Below are 17,285 nucleotides of genomic sequence, written 5' to 3' on the forward strand. Positions count from 1 at the left end.
CACACACCACACAACAGAACCACTAACCCAGGAACCTATCCTTGCAACAAAGCCCGTTGCCAACTGTGCCCACATATCTATTCAGGGGACACCATCATAGGACACACATCAGCCACACTATCAGAGGCTCGTTCACCTGCACATCTACCAATGTGATATATGCCATCATCTGCCAGCAATGCCCCTCTGCCATGTACATTGGCCAAACTGGACAGTCTCTACGTAAAAGAATAAATGGACACAAATCAGATGTCAAGAATTATAACATTCAAAAACCAGTTGGAGAACACTTCAGTCTCTTTGGTCACTCGATCTCAGACCTAAAGGTCGCAATATTAGAACAAAAAGACTTCAGAAAACAGACTCCAATGAGAGACTGCTGAATTGGAATTAATTTGCAAACTGGATACAATTAACTTAGGCTTGAATAGAGACTGGGAGTGGATGGGTCATTAAACAAAGTAAAACTATTTCCCCATGTTTATCCCTCCCCCCCCCCAGACATTCCTGTTAACTGCTGGAAATGGCCCACCTTGATTTTCTCCCCCCCCCACCCCGCTCTCCTGCTGGTAATAGCTCATCTTAAGTGATCTCTCTCCTTACAGTGTGTATGATAACACTCATTTTTTCCCTGTTCTGTGTGTATATAAATCTCCTCACTGTATTTTCCACTGAATGCATCCGATGAAGTGAGCTGTAGCTCACGAAAACTTATGCTCAAATAAATTGGTTAGTCTCTAAGGTGCCACTAGTACTCCTTTTCTTTTTGCGAATACAGACTAACACGGCTGCGACTCTGAAACCTGTATTCATAAGTGGTCCCATTGACTTTTGAGATTAAGTCAGCAATTTTTCAGACTTAACCTCACTCTATAGGAGTAGATCTGTAGGGGTGGGGGTGGATGTTAAGATAAACAGGACATTATACCTCCTAATCCTCTTGCCCACTCTTTTTTGCTTTTCATACTGCCCCATGTGCATTGAACAATTGCTCATTTCTTGTCCATCAAGCACTCATCCTCATCCCTTCAAATCTCTGATTAAAACCCACTTCTTCTAGGAATCCTTCGCACTCTCACTTAACTGTTGCCCTATGTATTATCAGATGTAAGCTCTTTGGGTAGGGAACACATCTAAACTGCCATGAAAATTTAAGAAACAAGGTGGGTAAGGTAGTATCTTACACTGGACCAACTTCTAATATCCTGGGACAACATGGTTACAACAACACTGCAAACAATTAAAATGTATTGCCGTTAGCCAGTGCATCCAGGTCTCTCACACACCGAATTCATAGGTATTATGTGCATGATATGAATTGAGTATTGAGTAAACATGCTAAATTGTATTACTCTTGCTCATTTATGCCAAGTATCCCACAATACTTTGTGACAGTATAACTCAGTATTTGGCCTAGGTGGATAGGAAATCTGTAAGACAAAATTCATTAATGCTTTACCCTGCTGTGTGTGTGAAGTATGTTTGAAAACAAGAGATAGAAGGTGTACATCAGGTACCAGAAAAACGAGGCAATTGGGAAATAGTCTTGCATGATGTAAAAAGTGATATCTAACTTGAAAACAGGCACCCCATACGTAAGTGGTTTTAGGGGGTATAACCCGGGAGCACAACTTCCGTGTAAGATAAAAACTGAACATGCTGTGAGAATCTGCTTCCTGGGATGGGTTAACTGTATTAACTTTCTTTCCTGTACTGTTTTGTCTTCAGACAAATTTGGCTGAGCTTGGTTATTGAGTCTCTTGAACATTAATACTAACCAACTGGCTACACATTTTAACCAATACAGCACGATATAAATACTGGATATGTTTGCCAAAACTCCATTTGCACACCTTCAACGTTACTCCACTGTGCAGCACTCTACCAGCATCCGTTAGACCTTCACAGTGGTCCAGGACAATAGACCTTGGAAATTAAATCTGTTTCTCCGAGTCAACTAGAGAACAAATGGTCATCACAACAATTTTGGAAGTATCTTCTACACAGAACATGGAACATTTTGCTAACTGCTAAAGGATATCTGTTCTGCAAATCTCAGACACATTAGCCACACTGAACTTAAGGCAAAGGTAGACCAGAATACCATCTTGAGACAGTTCTTTTTGAAAAACAGTATTTAGAACACCTGCAAATGCTTCATATATTTGTTAGGCTTTGATATGAGCTAGCAGAGATCTGATGAGGTGTGTATCTATCAAAAGAACAAGTTGTTTTAGTTAGGAGTATTTTGGTAAGGAACAGCTGTCATCTATAAAAAGAAACCAAAGGCTGCAAGGGAGTGGGCTTTAGGAAGTCTCCTGAGAACAAAGCTATCTTTCAGAGTGTTGCCTTCTAGGAACCACAATTGTTAACACTTGTCAGATGCATTAAGTATATTATAGCCACAGCTGTCAGCACCACCAGTATTAAGGCTGTCTGACACTTTTCCATTATAAGACCCTGTTTTCAGTTGCTTATAAAAACTTTGCCAAACTAACCAGTTGGGCTGAAGTTTTCCATAGTGGTTGCCTGCCTCAGGCTAAATTTCTTTATGAAAGTTGTAGCCAGAGTAGTTCAGCTATTTCTGAGAACAGGATTAGAGAAAAATAAGTTTCACTCATATTAAATTCGGGTGACCTTGTTCACCCATGTTAAATTCAGGCAACCTTAATTTTTGCATTTCTTAACTTGAGGGTTTGAATTTGCAAGCCTAACAGTATCTTAACATAGTATTTTCATATTACACCTCTCCATTGTATTTCTCTCCATTCTTTCTAAGGCCTGGTCTACACTAAATGTTAGATCAACCCAGCTACATTATGTCACTCAAGGTGTGAACTTTCACACTTCTGAATGACTTAATTAAGCCAACCTAACCCACACTGTGGTCAGAGCTATGTTGACAGAACTCTTCCATCTACCTAGCTATCACTGACACCCTGGCACCCCCTTATTCAACATGGTCATGTCATTAGGATATGGGGCGGGGAGGGGATAGCTCAGTGGTTTGAGCATTGAGCTGCTAAACCCAGGGTTGTGAGTTCAATCCTTGAGGGGGCCATTTAAGGATCTGGGGCAAAACAATAAAATAAAATAAATAAAGCTGGGGCTTGGTCCTGCTTTGAGCAGGGCGTTGGACTAGATCTCCTGAGGTCCCTTCCAACTCTGATAGTCTATGAGTCTATATGTTTTCACAAAGTATGCCTTGTGACGTATTCTAAAAAGTCTTGATCTGTTAGACATTAGATCTCATTGGATTGTATGTGCTATCATCATATGTGAAGTTATGAAGTCTGGCTGTGTGTGTTACTGAAACATGTGGCGAGGTTGAAAACACCCACAAGCAGCCTTTCAGGTACAACAGTAAAAAGGCCAAACAACGTGAATGGCTTATTGAGGAAATGCACACAAGCACAAGGACTACCCCAGGAACTGTGTATAACAGAAACTTCTCAGAGATAGCACTACACAATGGGAACTGTTGGACTCAGGTCAAAGCAAGAGAGCTTTCCAGCAAGTGAGAAGATATAAAATGGGAAAGGACATCATGATGTCACCTCACTCTCCCTACAACACACCTGGAAACACCTGAGGAACAAAGACTTAACTGGTGGAAGTGATGGTCCCAGGCTAAAGGGATTTCTAGCCTGTGTATGAAAACCTGGGAAGCCCAAGTTGCGAAGCAAAGGTAGTTTGTACACCTCTACCCCAATATAATGGTGGGGTGGCGGCAGCATGCTCAGGGGAGGAGATGGAGGCGAGCTGGGTTGGGGAATGGTTCCTCTGTGCCCGCCCCGCCACTTGCTGCGGCCCTCCCACCCCAGCTCATCTCCGCTCTGCCTCCTCCCACGAGCTCGCCGCAGCCCCACTTCTCCCCCCTCCTAGGCTTGCTGCACTAATGAGCTGAGGGGAAATCTCAGCTTCGTAAGCACACGTGTGCACAGTCCTCTTCACATTGAGGGAGAGGCAGATCAAGTGTTAAACCCACATACTGGCCAGATTTGATCAGGGCAGGACAGTACTGCTCTGGGGTCCTGGGCTGGAAGGCTAGCGGTTACCCAGTTGCAGTTACATGCGGGCCCTCTGTGTCCCTACCTCTGTGAATGCTGGTGAAAGTGCAAGCTTGGAGGGCTTTGCAGCTTGTCACAGCAATACAGTGTGAGCGGGAGCCCAGGCTGGCGGGTCAGGGGGTTCAGTGGTAGCCCAGTTCCAGGTGGCACCCCAGTGGGAACCCATCACAACCGCCTATCAGGGAGGTGGATTCTCTTAGCCAATGGGAGAACCGCTCCGATCAGCGTAAACAGCATCTACACTGAAGCGCTGTAGCATTTCTAATATAGACAAGCCCTAACCCTTCTCTCCCCCCCCCCGGATCAGATTTGTGGCATTGCCTTTGTACAGAATGACTGACCAGCAAGAGCATTAGCTCAAAACCTGAAATATCCTAAGACAGTTTAGCTCCACTACTGTTGAAGATGTGCCACATGCTGTGTACAGATGTATAGGACTGATCTCATGCCATTATGGGGGCAAGTAGCTGTGAAGAGGTGTAATCTAGATCAGTGATTTTCAAACTTTCAACATATGTACTTTTTTTTTTGGGGGGGGGGGGTGTTAAGAGATTGCTTTGTGACTTGGTAGTCATTATAGACAGCTCAGTGAATACCTCTTCAGTCAAAAAAGCAAACATGTTAAGGATGCAGAAAGAATGGGATGAGAAGATGGAAAACTATAATGCCGTTATATAAATCCACAGTGTAACCTCATCTGGAATACAGCATACAGTACTAGTCACTCCATCTTAAAAGGGATATTGCAGAACTAAATGGGGCTCACAGAATGGTCTGGAAAAAACCTCACATGAAGAGACTGAAAAGATTGGGATTGTTTACTTTAGCAAGAACACTAACAAAACACAAATATGTAAAATGAACGTGGGGGGGGGGGGGGGGGAAAAACAGGAGCATCTGTTTTCCCTGTCTCATAACACAGGAACAAGGGGACAATGAAATTAAAAGGTAGCAAATTCAGCACGGATAAGGACACTCATGGGTAATTAGACTGTGGAACTCATTGCCACAGGAAGTCATTGGTAAGCTTGTCTTCAAAATTCAAAGAGAGTCTGGACATTTATATGGATAACAAGGACACCCAGAGTTATAAGAGCAAATGCTAAATTCTGGAAGGGATATTAAACCTCTTGTTTCAGGGTTTAAGCTAATCTCTAACTGTTAGAGCTCCAGCTGAGACCTTATGTGAAGAAGAGCTCTGTGTAGCTCAAAAACTTGTCTCCTTAACCAACAGAAATTGCTCCTCCCACTTTGTTTCCCACCAACATGGCTACATGAACACTGCAAACAAGGAGTGAGAGTAACTGAGAGCTAATAAGAATGTTTTTCCCCCTATTAGCTCTGGAAGTTATCTGCCAAAGTAGAAGCATTCTGACATCAAATAGCTCGCTAGTCGTACATTGTACTGAATTTCTCTTTTCTTCTCCCCCATTAAAGAAGTCCCGGCTCACAAAGCATCACTAGATATCAGTTTACTGCCACTCATTGTAACAGCTTAGAAAACCCAATGATGTGGTGGACTACAAATACACAAAAACTTTTAAAATTAAAGTGGTGTCACAAAAATCTTACCAGGCTGAACTTTGTCAAAGCAATGGAAATGTAAGAACTGACCTGAGAAGTAATGGGAGAGTTTAATAAATTGCAAAGACATGGATTCCTCTCACTACTTCCTTCCATCTCCTGATAAAGGAAAGTAATCTCTCCAACTGCTTGGTTTTGACTTAGTAAAAAATACTTATCAGATTTATGACTTCTACAATACTTCTAACTATTCAAGTTTTTACCAAAAAATTCTGAGATTTTATAAAAGCCATTATTTGGTTTTTACTGATTTTCATCTGAATTTTGGGTCCTGGGAGTTCTGGCACTCCCAACTCTAGGATCCAGAAAGAGAGATGGCAGCTCAGTAACCGTCATCGCTCCTTGCGGAATGGAAAACTAATCTGGACTCGGGGGGGGGGGGGGGGGGTTTCTGGGCGCCACCCATGGTTCCAGCTACACTCTGAAAGGAGATATGGCACCTTGATAACCAAGTTGGTCCCGGTTACCAAGCCATCATCTCTTCCAGAGCAGGGCATCAGCTCAGAAGTATCAGAATGGCTTCAGCACTAGTGTTCATACTGTTTGTCAATCCTATGCCCACATACACGTTATCAGCTTTAAAAGATAACTATCCATGCTATCAGCAATTGACAAAACAAAAAACAAAACACCCCACCAGTGAGCTGCTTTCTTGCTAAAATGGGTTGAAAATGAAACATGCTATCCAGCTACCTTTCAGAACATAAGGGTTTGGGGTTTGTTTTTGGAAGTTTACAAAACAGGAGTGATTTACTCCAACACTTACATAGAAAACTGCAAAGTTATTTTGCACCTATTGTCACCCTTTTTAAAATTTTTGTAACACTGAAGTCCCCACAAAGTTTTAAACAAAAACTGAAAACAAAAAAGGCATCATATTCCTAATCTTGAAAATACCTTTAAACTTATTCACGGCTCTGAAGACATTAGCTTATATTAGCTAGTTTGGCCCAGCTATTGTAGGCAGAGTACAAGCTTTCTCCTACCCCATACTCTAAAAGCAAAACAGGTTCTTGTTCAAAACTATCATTAAGAACAGATCTGAGGTGCACTACTGGAAGGACCAGCATTTACTCTGCAAAACTGTTCACGAGTAAGGATATGATTTCATCATGGAGCTCTGGGCTGTCAGCCTGCCCCTCTCCCGTGGGTGGGGGGGGGTTCCAGGCTGTCAGCCGACCCCCTAGACAGGTCACAGGCTTTTGTCAATTTTTGTTCATTGCCTGCAACCTGTCTGTGACTTTTACTAAAAAATAATCATGACAAAATCTTAACTTTACTCATGAGGTATTTTTCAGACATTATTTTGAGCCATATGCTTAACACTAGAAGTTTTTTTGCATAATTTCATCTTTTGGCAAGTTAAATTAAAGACTTAATCCCTCCTAGTTAAACAGATTTTCAACTAATTTTCAAACAGCTACTTGATGTACAGTTTGATCTCTGCAATGCCCTTATAACAACTCCAGGACTTGACCTAGAAGGACTGCCCTTAACTACATGGGTTTTGAACAGTCATCCTGCAAGGTATTTTGGTAAGTATTCAGTCACTTCTGTGAAAGCTGGTCAACTGTTAGTGTTACAAACAAAGATTAGAGGAAGTGTACCCTGTGCATTTAATAACACTTCACCATCCACCCTGTTTAGTTCATTTCCTGTTTTGGGACGGTCATTCACACAGCAGCAAAGGAGGGAAACTTCTACATAAAGTGATTGTAAAACCAAAAGAATTGTCAGGGGAATTCATGTGCACATAAAGTACTTTTCACAAATTTCAAGCTGATTAGGTTTTAAGATGATGTCTCTCTGGATATGTTTTCTGACTTGAGTTGGCTCTCTTTCACCTTTCGCAGAGAAGAAAAAGCCTTTAGAAGTAAATGCTTTCTAAATGAAAAGTATTCTGGATTTTTAGATAATTTAATCTTACTGCAACAGTGCAGGATATTGATCCTAAAGCTTAAGTGTATGAAAAAAAAAAAGCTTATGCTTTTTCGTCTCTCAATGCAAGACATTAAAAACTTGTAAGTTCACACTTGGACAATTCTGCAACTCAGTTCCTGTGCAACTCAGTTTGCAAGAAGCTTGAATACAAGGCATGTGCCTCTAGACACTGAGTGACAGCACTTTGAGAAGACATGAGACCTTTTAGGGTATGTCTACACCACAATTAAAATCCCAAGGCTGGCCCATGCCAGCTAACTGAGGCTTGCAGGACATAGGGCTGTTTAATTGCAGCATAGGCTTCCAGGCTCAGGCTGCAGCCCAAGCTCTGGGACCCTCCAAACTCACAGAGTCTTAAAGCCCAGGCTCCAAGCTGAGCCCAAAAGTATACACTGCAACCTGCAGCCCAAGCTGTGAGAGCCCAAGTCAGCTGCCACAGGCCAGCCAGGGGAGTCTGACTGCAGGGTAGACATACCCAGAGAGAGCACACTATTTTATACCTGCTTGGAGCTTCTCATTAAAATCCTTCAGTTTTAGGCCTTGTTATTTGACACTAATGAACCATGAGAGAGCGTCCATTGCTACAAAAGTCTGTGCTAAGCGATCTGACAGAATAGGGTCAATCTAGTGCTTTTACAAGAAATAGAATGGCAATGATCTCATCTGCATTTCATATTTGGAACCTGTTTTCCATTGCAAGCTGTAGAAACAAAGGTCAACTTGGGTTTGCAATTCAAACTGCTTCCCTTGGAAGGCTGTTTCAGAACTTCACGCCTCTGATGGTTAGAAACCTTCATCTAATTTCAAGTCTAAGCTTCCCGATGGCCAGTTTATATCCATTTGTTCTTGTGTCCACATTGGTACGGAGCTTAAATAATTCTTCTCCCTCGGTGGTATTTATCTCTCTGATATATTTATAGAGAGCAATCGTATCTCCTCTCAGCCTTCTTTTGGTTAGGCTAAACAAGCCAAGCTCTTTGAGTCTCCTTTCATAAGACAGGTTTTCCATTCCTCGGATCATCCAGTAGTCTGGAAAGGTTGAGAGCCAGAGTCTAGATAATATTTTTATTGCCTGTGCCACATAAACACAGCAAGAGGAGAGTATCAAACTGCAGCCACCAGTCATCTGAAGTAACGCCAAGCCACTTTTAATTCAAGTATGCACCAATACAAAAATAACCAGGGAAATCAGGTAGCAGGATATCAGTTTCAAACTGAGTACCTCCGTCAGCTGGAAAGACAGCCAAGTACCAGTTAAACAACCAAAAAGATCTTCTTACAGAAGAACAAAATTAATAGTGGGCTCTGGATTACTAAGGGTATATTTGCACTGCAGAGTTAACCTTGGCTCTTACTCAGGTGTTGCCCCAACCCCTTCTTGTCCTCATACAAAAGTCTTTCACGTAAGTGATGCTTTCAACCAGGATTAGCAAGCATAGCAAGAGGTGTAGGTTGCTTTCACACAAGCTGGTAACCAGTCCACTTTGCAGTGAAGACACACAAGACACAACCCCTCGAAAGGTCTGAGTTGGAAGGGCCCTTGCTGCAGTAGTGTTGCCCACATAGCATCTTCTGCTTGGATGGGTGAAGTCAGAGACCTTATTCCTTTGGTACAGACTGCACACGAAGAGGGAGGCCCCAACCGATCCAAAAAGGAATAGTGGCAGGCCCCTCACTCCCCTCCACAAGTCCAGAAGTGAGATCATGTGTGTGGCACTTGCCACTACTCGTTCAAATTGGAGACAGGTCCATGGCTGGCTAGAGCCACAGAAACAGGGCATGGCCATAGGAACCCTTATATGGTGGTGTGCCCAATTCTCAAATGAATTTTTGTTCTGGCCACAATTTTGACAGTAAAAAATACTATACTAGTGACAGTCTACTAACATGGTTATTTGGAAGCGTCATGTAAATACAATAAATCTTTTCAATGTAAAGAATATTTACTAAGTTACAAACTTTTAAAAAAAATTAATAATGGTAACAAAATTTCTTATGCCCCCACAAAAGTCACGGTGCCCACACTTCACTGGACTAGGGCCCGAGATTGCCTTAGTTGAGCAGGGAGCTGTGCCAGCTCCAGAGTCTCTCTAAATCTAAAGAAAGGCTTTAAAAATACTTTCATCAAGCATTGGAACGCCTCCACTCTGAAACATTTCAATGAAATAGCAACCCAAGTCTACAACTGAGATTTGACACAATACCCAAATTACAAGAAGCAGCACTAACTGTTACCAGTTATATTTCACCTGCCACAGTTACCAACATTAAAAGAGAGCCCAAGTATAGTTCAGACTTCATCATACCTTTGGAAGTTACGTAGTATGGATTCTTCATTTTTAGATTAATTATAGAGGGGATTCAGTTTAATGATTCCCAAGAGAATTTCCAGGCAGTCAACTCTGAGCCGGAGTTAAACTTGAAAAGTCTGCCTACATGACTGGGGCAGAGGTTAGGTTGTTTGGGTATATTAACTGCATTTGTGTGTTTTCAAACATTTAGGATGTTTATAAAATTAAAATTCTAAGTTTTTAACATTTGTTTTTAAAAATTATGCAGCATTTTTGTAATTGTGTGTGCACTCAAACTTCATCATAACTAAACTTTTTGCCTAGAAATGTTTGTGCTTTCTGGACCCTATGCACAATGGAGCAATACAGAGTTTTTCACTTCCCAGAATCCCTGGCAGGAAGACATGGGAAAAGGAAGCCGCTTTTTCACTCCTAGACACTTCCTCCTCACCACACTACTTGATGAGGCCAAGTTCCCCTCAAGTCTTCACATCACATTCCTCCTCCAGTTCTCCTCTTTCAACACAGAAGATTTCTAATACACTTGCTCCAGTCCATGAGGAGTCCTAAATATTTCTCCCATCAGAGTGCTCCATGGTTTAAAACTTACCCATTCCTGCAAGTATAATATGATATTTGGGTTTGATAAACTACCACAGTTGAGCACATACATGCACATCACAAAACCATGAGATGATAGGGGAAGTGACAGGCAACTTTTGCTTAAGTTGCATATACACATCTTTAATTCTATTGCTCCAAATTATCTGAAAAAAAGAGATGTATACCTAAATTTGTTAGTCTCTAAGGTGCAACAAGTCCTCTTTTTCTTTTTGCGGATACGGACTAACACAGCTGCTACTCTGAAACCTAATTTGAATAAGCATCATTGAGGTGAAAACAGAGCTTAGCACAGAAGTTTGAAGCCCACCTTAACCAGGAGGTCAATACAAACACCTTTCATAACTCCACAAGACCTTTGCCTAAGCATCCCACAATTAATGCTATAAAAATACTATACAATGGTAGATGTCCACTAAAAGTACTAATTCTCTAGCAAGTGAGATCTAAAAAAAACCATCAAACCCCACTCACATAACTTTTAAATCAGTGTGTATGATCTAATCATCATATGTAACCATGGTAGAGAAATTCAGGTCCCCCTGGAACCTAATTCAAGGGAGAGTAGGGGGTTATTTTTGTTTTACAGTTTCTGTACACAGAACAGCGCTAGAGTAAAAGGAGAATATAGACGCAGATGCACAGACCATATTCAGAAGTAAGCATCTATCCAGTCAAACCTGAATTGGACTGGTATGTTGCACGGTCAAATCTTGTAACAGATCCAGATGTCACTATAGTAGTTCTGTGTCCTCACAGCTCTAATCAGCTGTCCATTGCAGAGCAAAGCAGATTGACAGAAAGCATAGTTGACAAAAGTACAAGTAGAAATTTAATAGGGCAGCAATACCTCCCTCCTCCAAAAGGAGGCATTTCTCTGTGCAAGTACAGTACTAAACGCTCTAAAAATAGAGCCTAAGCTCAATATTACACTGTATATTTACTTTTACAGCTAGCTGCTGAATTGTGTAATGCCACAGGACATCTATACCAAATATGAGGAAGTTATGTCTGAATTACCCTCGTTTAGGGAAAGAATTATTCTACAGATCAGTACAGCAGAACAAGCTAAAGAAGGCAGCATTGTGTAAGAGGACATATCATTGGGTTTAACACTAAAAGTTGATTTTCAAACTGAATGTCTCAATCTGATCAAAAGCAAAATTTTCAACAAGTTTAAGATAAGTTAATTTACACACTTCATTTGAATACTAAGATTAGGTTGGATATTAGGAAACACTGTCACTAGGAGGGTGGTGAAGCACTGGAATGTGTTACCTAGGGAGGTGGTGGAATCTCCTTCCTTAGAGGTTTTTAAGGTCAGGCTTGACAAAGCCCTGGCTGGGATGATTTAGTTGGGGATTGGTCCTGCTTTGAGCAGGGGGTTGGACTAGATGACCTCCTGCAGTCCCTTCCTACCCTGATATCCTATGATCTCATGTGCTGTTCAAATCATAAGCCAATATTTCCCAAAGGACGGGGTACAAAGGACTAACCAGTGGGCATGGAAGACATAACCTACGACAGTAGGGCTTCAACCTTAACAGAATGGGGTTGAAAGAGGGGTGCATTTGGTTTGAGGAAACAGCTTTCAAAAATTTGGGAAACAGTGTCTTAAGTGAGAAAAGAAAAACTAAACCATCTAATAACACTGGTTTGCTAGCAGCTCCACAAACCGAGACTTATTTATTTGTCAAGCACCAATGTGCCTGTACAACAGCCCTTTCCCTGAAAAATCTTAAACTGCTTAGAATAGCGCACCAAAAACACTTACCCTGGTATCAGCATTATATCCATGCATCACTAGCCATGCTTCAGTGCTTTTTAGCTACCTCACAAATTCTAACAGATGAAGTGCAGGCAATGATTCATTAGACAATTTAAATTGATATTTAATTTGGGGGAGGGGAGGTTACTCAGATTTTGTTTACACTTCTTTGCATGAGGTAGCAATAACAAAAAACTGGATGTTTGTGAGCACAATTAGAATAATGTATCAACTACCTTGAACATGCTACCATTGGAGTTTACATCGTCTGGCAAGGAAGCTTTTAATTATGCAAGCCATGACTGAATTCCATCCACTGATGACTTACAATGGGGTCTGAGTCTTGGTTGGGGCCCTCTAGAAACTACTGTAATACACAATATAAACATTTAAAATTGTACAGCAAGTGCAAACTCCTTATTACCAACTCATTTGAAGAAAAATAAAGGACTGTGCCTTAAAGTTCTTAAAAGCATCCGTGAAGGTTTCAGATACTGATACCGCATAGTAGTAGTCCCCAAAACAAAGTATTATTCTACAATATCAGTAGTGTCTTCTCAACCAGTCTTCATACAGCTATATTAATTCCCTTTACACCTTCAGCTGTAAGATTCAAACTATTCTACCACCACCCTGGCGCCTCAGTCTCGCTATCTGCTGAATGCAGGACATCCTTCACACATGAAGCTGCATTACCTTAAGTGGGGCTCTACACAGAAATGAGAGTCTGTCCAGGCAAATCTGACTACTACATCAGATCCTTGGTCACTGTTGCCAGTCTTGTACTTGTTTATATCTGAAGTACCTAATGGAATCTATGAAGAGTAAAAATTGCTGTCCATTTTAAACAAACTTCAAAATAATTGGAAGATATTGAAGAAACAGGTTTCAGAGGAAACAGGTTATTCCATTCACTAAACAGGCCTCAGATCTCCTTATACAAGACTGATCAAACCTATGTATCCATATAAGAAAATGAAATTCACAGTCATGATATGGTCTTGCAAGTGAGCTGAATTTTGCACATTCTTAGAGCTAAGTACAGACTTTCCTAGGAGGAAAGATCAGCTTATCCTTCAAGATGTTTTCCTAGTATCAGGTATTAAAATTATTTACTGAATTTTCAGTCCACTTTAATAAAGAAGTCTGCATGTTTTGCTGAGAACCCCAAGCCTTCTAATGACAATTCAAGTTTTATAAGTAAGTAGCAGTAACAATTTAGTCAGGCATCTTTGTTAAGGGTTGCTACTATATAATCACAATAGCTAATTTTAAAAGCTACAGCTGCAGAGTTACATTTGTTCTTCAGTAAAAATACACAAATCACACTTCCATTTAAAACACAGGATTAGAGTACCAGTCCTGAAAAGCTGTAAAGGACTAAACGGTATATGTTCATTTGATAATGTGATAACAGAAATGGACAGCGAGTTGTAAAACAAGCTAACTAAACATTTTAACACATGCCCTGTTGACCCCTGAAATCTTTGCATTCAGAAATTAAGCTTTGCAGTAGTTCACAACATCTGTGAAGAACTCCAGTACCTCGTCTGTTACAAACATCAACAAGACTCTCATTCTCACCATTGTAGCTGACATCACCCTTCTAACCTCCTGAGGTCAAGATTTAAAGAGAAGAATAAGTCACTATGTCAGACACCACACACCACGAGTGCAGAGTCCCAAGCACCATTCAGCTCCTGGAGCCTTTTCTTCCTCCTCCAAGCCTCTCCCCTTGCAACACCATGCAGCCCTCGAGGCACCTGCTAACACACTAATCACACTAGCAGAGCACCCCTACCCTGCCCACTCTCCAGCCCTGAAAGCACGTCTCCCCCCCGCCCCAAACATCATGTAGACCCTGGAGCCACCTCTTCCCAGACCCAGCCCAACCCACCATCCAACCCGGTCACAGCCCTTCCCACACTACTCTCCACCCACGAAATCCGCCCTCACTTCCCAGCACCACCTGCCAAGAACTTGCTCAGAGCCCCAGGGAACCCATGCCCGCTCCGCCCGGGAGCAGGAAGCACAACGGGCCCCGCCTTAGGAAGGGGGGCCTCCACGCCCAGGTCACCCATTGCGGGCCAGGCTGCACGGGGAAGGATGTGACTGGAGCGAGGGGGACCATGCGACAAACGGGGGGGGGGGATTCTGCCAGGGGACAGAACCGAGCGAGGGGCGACAGCCACCGGGTCCCCAGGGGAAGGGCGCACGGGGAGCTGGGCCCCAGGGCAAGCGTGGGGGCAGCCCCGCTCCCTCAGCTCCGAGCCGCTCTTACCATGATGGCTCCGCTGGGCTGGGCTCTAGCAACGGCGGCGGCTCCCGGTCCCGTCCGGTTTCTCTCTGAGCCAGGCCGCGGCCCTGCCACTTCCGCCGTGCCCGTTGCCTAGGAGTGCACATCCGGGTCACTGCCGTTCGGCCCCGCCCATCGCCGCGTGTAACCAATCAGAACGCGGTTCGCTGGCCATCGCCAAGTATGGAGCGCAGCACGGGTCCTGCGGGGGGAAGGGAGGAGCTAGGAGCGGGAGAGACCATTCTCTCCCCTGGGGGGAAAGAAGAGCTCAACCAAGACAGAATGAGGGGGAAGGGAGAGGCAAACCCGAGGGGGGGGGTTGAGGTGGGGAGGGGAACAAACGTAGAGGAGAGAGCTCAGGGGTGGGGGGAAAACAGGGGGGCAGGAGGGAGCAACCAACTGCACGGAGAGTGGGGGAGCCAGAAGGGAGGAGAGCGCAAAGGGAGTGACCAATGGGGAAGTAAGGCTGAGACCCAACCCACAGGCAAAGGGGTGTGCTGGCAGAAAGGTGTGGGGCGTGTCCCCGTTTAAAATGTTACGCCTTGGGCTTGAGTAATCTTGTTCCTTTGACGCAAACAGGCGGCCAATCCCCTCTCTCGCAGCTGCTGTTTCAGGCTGGCTGCAGGCTCAGACTGACGTCACTGCATGTGTTTAAACTTGGGGTCAGGTTTGGAAGGCTTTTCCCAGCAGTAAGGGCGAGGTGTAGATATAAGCTGAAAAAATGTTAAAACAATGTGCCTTCAAAACTGAAGAAATGGGAGAATAAAGGTTGCTTATGCAGCTGGGATTTGGTCCCTTTGTGCATATGCATTATGATACTGTCTTTAATTACATTATTACACACTATTTTTCCACAGGACCTCTGGCTCAGTCAATGCATGGGATGGATGGTGGTCACTGAGTAAGCAGATAGTCAATATTTTGTTTGAGCCTTATTGTTTAATGTGTGGCCCCAGGCTTTATTTAGTTAACACTATTCAAAACCTCCTCTGAAAACAGAAATATTAATTTCCACATGGGCTTTTCTGTGGGGCATATCCCCATATAGCTGAGCACTTCAAAAACATTAATGAATTTAATTCCACAACACTTCTGTGAAGCGAAGCAGTGGTGTTATTTCCATTTTACAGATGGAAAACTGAGACAGAGATATAAAAGTCAGAAGTGTCTTACTATTTTGGGGTGCCCAGTTTGAGGTGCTTTAAGTCCTGATTTTTTAGAATACTGAGTATTACAAAGAAGTTCTTGTGTTCAAAGCACAGCTTCCATTGACTTCAGTTGTAGCTGTGAGTGCTCAGTGCTTCTGCAACTCAAACCCCAGTTCAACTGTACAGCAAATATAACTCCACTGATGTCAGGAGAGTAACACCAAAGGAGAAACTGGCCCATTGCATGGCAGCACTTTTCTGTATAGCTTTTTTGGAACAAGTGTTTGGCCCGTGTTTCACAAGAGTTGGAGTGCCAGGTTCCGGAGGACCCTCTGTTAGTGCTTTTTGGCATCCGAATTGCAGACTTGACTCTAACATAAACCAAAAACCCTTTTGTCGCTCCATTTACTTTTCTCAGCCTGGAGGTGCTTGCTGTGGAAACTGGAAATGCTGACGAGGAGTCACAAAATGCTTCCTCTTCTGATGTAATGTCACTGGAGCTGGTATTAAATTCTCTGATATGTTGTGGGAGTGCAATACTTGCATTAAGATTGTAACAGAAACTCTGCATTCTTTGGGGAATTACTTCAAATTTTCCATGGACATAATATCATGCCTGTATACCCTTCTGGCTGGAGATGATGAGGGAACAGCTCTGATTTGACTCTACTAGTTTAACACCATTGTCCATTGCTTGAACCTAAGTGTCATTAAATATATCAGATATGTTACAGTATTTTTCCAAAGGGAAAGAGCTCTGCCAGTGTTCATTTGTATTTAATGTAACATAGCACAAACTAAGCAGCTGCAAATTTCAGTTTTGAAAATGGATAGGTTTTCAGACAAATTTTAGTGCACACTTACCACAGCTACTAGGTGACCTGGGTAATAGTACCTACAATGTGATAAATAGGTGACTTTTCATGAAAAGTTACCCAAATTGCACATATATCATCTGTCACTGCACATGCAAGTTAGATATGCAGTTGCGCACATTTTGAATTTGCCTGACAATCTGATACTAGCTTTTCTCTAAGTCAACTTGTGCCCTTTTGGTCTCCCCCTCATCCCATGTATTTCTGTGCTGCTAATTTGAAAATAATGTTCCTTTTAGCTCAGTGACAGGGGGCCCCTGGAAAGTGGAGAGTTATCAGGCTGTATCATTGGGGAAATGCTAGAAGGGGTATCACTTGCGGCATTTAAAACTAGACTGGGCAAAACATTTTCACATGTACAGTAGGGAACAATCTTGCACTATCTTGTAGGTGGGTTATGGACATGATATCATTTTTCTAGCGCTATGTTCCATGGACCAGATCCTCAGCTAGTGTAAATAAGTATAGCTTCATTGAGGAGAGTAGTAGTATGTCCATTTACACCAGGTGATGACTGAACCTATGACTATTGCCTCAGAACACCATAGGTAGGCCAGCACTATCAGGCTGTATATTTAGTTGGGCCCAGGCCCAGCCTCCTTGCTTATAGGCTGTAATTGCACCTTGCTGTTTAGCGAAGGAACATACAGCAGGAGAGGGAAATTGCAGCCTGATTTATTTTAAACAATTT

At 42.7% G+C, this 17,285-nt stretch overlaps 1 protein-coding gene across 2 annotated transcripts in view; it reads right to left on the reverse strand.

Moving 5' to 3' along the window:
- CAPZB (capping actin protein of muscle Z-line subunit beta) overlaps positions 1–14,758 on the reverse strand; it is a 110,037-nt gene extending 95,279 nt beyond the window's left edge. Inside the window, exon 1 of one of the 2 annotated variants that reach the window (XM_037881171.2) lies at positions 14,557–14,758. In XM_037881171.2, the coding sequence (XP_037737099.1) occupies positions 14,557–14,559 (3 nt within the window). In that variant the 5' untranslated portion in view covers positions 14,560–14,758. The remainder of the gene's footprint in view (positions 1–14,556) is intronic. The other variant, XM_037881170.1, reaches the window with a different exon arrangement.
- Positions 14,759–17,285: the final 2,527 nt, after the last annotated feature.

This window comes from Chelonia mydas, chromosome 18 (assembly GCF_015237465.2).
Source record: "Chelonia mydas isolate rCheMyd1 chromosome 18, rCheMyd1.pri.v2, whole genome shotgun sequence".
In the NCBI taxonomy this organism is placed as follows: domain Eukaryota; kingdom Metazoa; phylum Chordata; order Testudines; family Cheloniidae; genus Chelonia; species Chelonia mydas.